At 45.0% G+C, this 2,958-nt stretch overlaps 1 protein-coding gene across 2 annotated transcripts; it reads left to right on the plus strand.

Annotated features, from left to right (window-relative positions):
* The first annotated feature begins 211 nt into the window (after positions 1–211).
* LOC115367258 (probable serine/threonine-protein kinase dyrk2) lies at positions 212–2,247 on the plus strand. Of its 2 annotated transcripts, none has more exons than XM_030062929.1 (4): positions 212–369; positions 477–535; positions 638–2,113; positions 2,191–2,247. In XM_030062929.1, the coding sequence occupies exons 1-3, from the start codon at positions 242–244 to the stop codon at positions 2,110–2,112; spliced, it is 1,662 nt and encodes a 553-aa protein (XP_029918789.1). In that variant the 5' UTR covers positions 212–241; the 3' UTR covers position 2,113; positions 2,191–2,247. The 2 variants fall into 2 exon arrangements, with proteins under 2 accessions (XP_029918789.1, XP_029918790.1); XM_030062930.1 differs by having other exon boundaries at positions 697–2,113.
* The last annotated feature ends 711 nt before the right edge of the window (positions 2,248–2,958 follow it).

The following is a 2,958-nucleotide window of genomic DNA, read 5'->3' on the forward strand; positions in this document are numbered from 1 at the left end:
CTCTTTTTAATGCTTGCAAATTGAACATGGTCAAGGGAAAAAGGCTTTGATTCCTGATAGGTTAAGAAGTAAATTTCCAGCAACATTTGCACATGACAGAGGCAGTGAGCTGTGATTTGGTTCAAACCCAGCAGACCTGCAGAGACATTGTAACATCACAACAGCAGGCAGCTGCAGACAATCAATTAATTAAGCCGTGATTGGATGCAGGCTGCCTTTACTGCTATAAGTTTCTGCAAGCATGCAAAGTATGCAGAGCACTCACATACAGAGAAAGAGGCTTCACAGCAGCGGGCCTGTTGTGAGCGGCACACTTTGTCCAGTCTGGATGCTTTGGCACACAGAAATGGCTTCTGGAATTCATTTGGGGTGGGTTTTCTGACACAAATGAGTAGCTTGTTTTGTGCCGTTGCTGATGCTAGCTGTCCCATTTCTTTTGACCTTGATGTCTTCTTTTCCTTTTTTTTTTTGGACAGGATTTTGCTGATTTGCTTAGTGCAAGCAGAGCATGTAAGCTGTTTGTGGGACACACAAGGTGAGCAAAAAAAAAACAAAACAAAAAAAAAAAAAACTGTCACTGTCGTTTCAGCGCTGTGATTGAACAAGCTGTGAATTTATTCTTGGCTTCCTTTTGCAGTCGATGGCTTCAACTCCAAGAGACAAACTGGTAACAAATATGTTGGCTTCTCACAACAGGAAAATGGACTGAGACAACTCAGTGGCAGCTATCCCCAGAATCAATTCAGACCAGCCTCCATAGCTCCAGGATCAACCAACAGCAATAGCATCCACAAAAGGACTGTAGTTAGTGGTGGTTACACTCAGGGGCTTTCCAGCAGGGGATATACTCAAAGTCTTTCGCCGCCAGGTCAAAGTGACAAAACTCCAGTTAGTTTAGTGCATCAAAACAGCTATGGTCGAGTTGTAGTATCCAAACCTAGTTGGCGCACCAGCTCACATCAAGTTGAGAGTCAGAGCCCCCCGAATGAGAAGGGGCCGTTTGGTCTTTCTACCGCTATAGCTAGTGGAAGTTCTGTGACCTCTAAATCTCGGCAACGCCCCAAACTCCAACACCAGAATGACCTTAGTGACGCAAGCAAGCGTGCTTTTAGCATGGGGAAGGGAACATGGCCAGTTCAGAGCAGTACACTGCGTACTGGCCAGTATCTATCAAGCCCTGTTCAGAGTCCTTCTAGGGAAAGTTACTCCTTCACATCAGCCTCCCACCAGCCTGTAGGACAGAGTTCCAGCACTGCTACCAAAACTCCAGCCTACTATGGTCAGAGTTCAGCCATGCTATTCAAGGAGCAAAGCGCAGGCTTCTTTCCCTCTAATGGTGACTCTAGACAACCTCCTCGCCTGTTCACCAGGGGCACGCATGTACCAAAGCAAGACTATTCACAGCTGAAGAGCTCTGCCAGCAGCCCTGCTCGTAGAGTTTCTCTGCGTCGAACCAATTTTGAAGCGCTGAAAGCTGCCCCACGTGCCCCTGACCAAAGTGAGAGCACAGATAGCTACAACCCTAGCTATTCTCAAGGCATCAAAGCTTACCGCAGCCTGCTTTTCTCTGCGAATGGAGGAGGGAATGTCCAAGGAGAGCCCAACTTCATTCCCAGAGCAGTGAAATCAAGTTCCTTCAGCCATGGCCAACCCGCACCAGCCTATAGCCAGAACACTCCCTCCAGCCTCCTGCAGCAACACAGTGTACAGATGCCGATAACTCGGGGACACGTACGTTATCAACCCAGCTACACCTCTACTGCTGAGAAACACATCCCTAACAGTGTTGGTTCTCCCAAGGTCCTCTGGAACACCAGAACCACAACCCAGGAAGCTCACAACCTCCCTGCCTCTGGTTCAGGCCAGACACAATATGGGGGAACGGAAACCTCAGGTCCACGCTTTGCCCCAACTGTTGTTCATAAAATCCCTAAACCCTATGGTGGCTTTCCTATCCGACGGCTTAGAGACCCAGTTGAGAGTATAGCTGATGTAAAGAGGCCACAACCCACCCAGCTGACCTACACAGCGCCGCCACAGCAGAGGGTCTCCTCCACTCAAAAGGCCCAGGACCATAAGAAAAGCAAGTGGACGAAGATTCGACTAGGTTGAGGTGAGCTGAATATTTGTTACTGTCTTCCATGGTGCTGAGACCTGCTTTCAAACATTTGTTCTTTCTTTTCAATGCAGGAAATTTCTTGGAGCTAAAGGCTTTGCAGTGTTTTCAAATAAATTTCTTAATCCAAATTGGTGTCCTTGTGTTTAACTGTCAGTTGAGTAGATGACATGCTCTTCCATACACAAAATGTTGGCTTAAATCTCCAGGCTTGTCTCCTACAATGTAGATTGGGTGCCATCTAGTGTATAGAAGTGTGTCCTACAAGACTGTCTAAGCTTTTTGTCACTGCCCAGTGAAAACCATTCATCTCAGATTTTGTAGTATTTACCTGCTCCCCTGTGGTTCCAAGAGTTCCATCTACTCTTGGTTATATAAAAAACAAAAAGTGGAAATGTGCACAGCTTTCAAGCTATTTATTTATTTATTTTGACACCAAGAGGTGTGGTTCTGATTAGACAGCAGTGTTTAATAAAATTCCCAGTGCTTAACCAGTTTCCTTGAGATCCCATGGTTTTACAAGACTTCTACACCCCCACACAAGCAATGTGTCGAGAGTTTTTATACTTAAAGATGAAACTCTAATGGTGGATGCCATTTAAATGTGAGTTCTGCTTGCAAACAGTAACATGTCCAGCAACTTCCAGTTTAAAATAAAGAAAACAGCTCTGGGATGTGGCAAAAGTGAACATTTTCATATTCAAATGCAGTAAGAATCATCACAAGTTCAACACTGTAAAGAATGTTACTTACCTGGTTGCTAGAGGTAAACATTGCTTCATAGTTAAATGTAAACACATCATGCATGCAATTTTTTGTTTGTTTTTTTTTTTTTTTTGTTT

The sequence above is a fragment of the Myripristis murdjan genome, chromosome 11 (assembly GCF_902150065.1).
Source record: "Myripristis murdjan chromosome 11, fMyrMur1.1, whole genome shotgun sequence".
NCBI classification, from domain to species: Eukaryota; Metazoa; Chordata; class Actinopteri; order Holocentriformes; family Holocentridae; genus Myripristis; species Myripristis murdjan.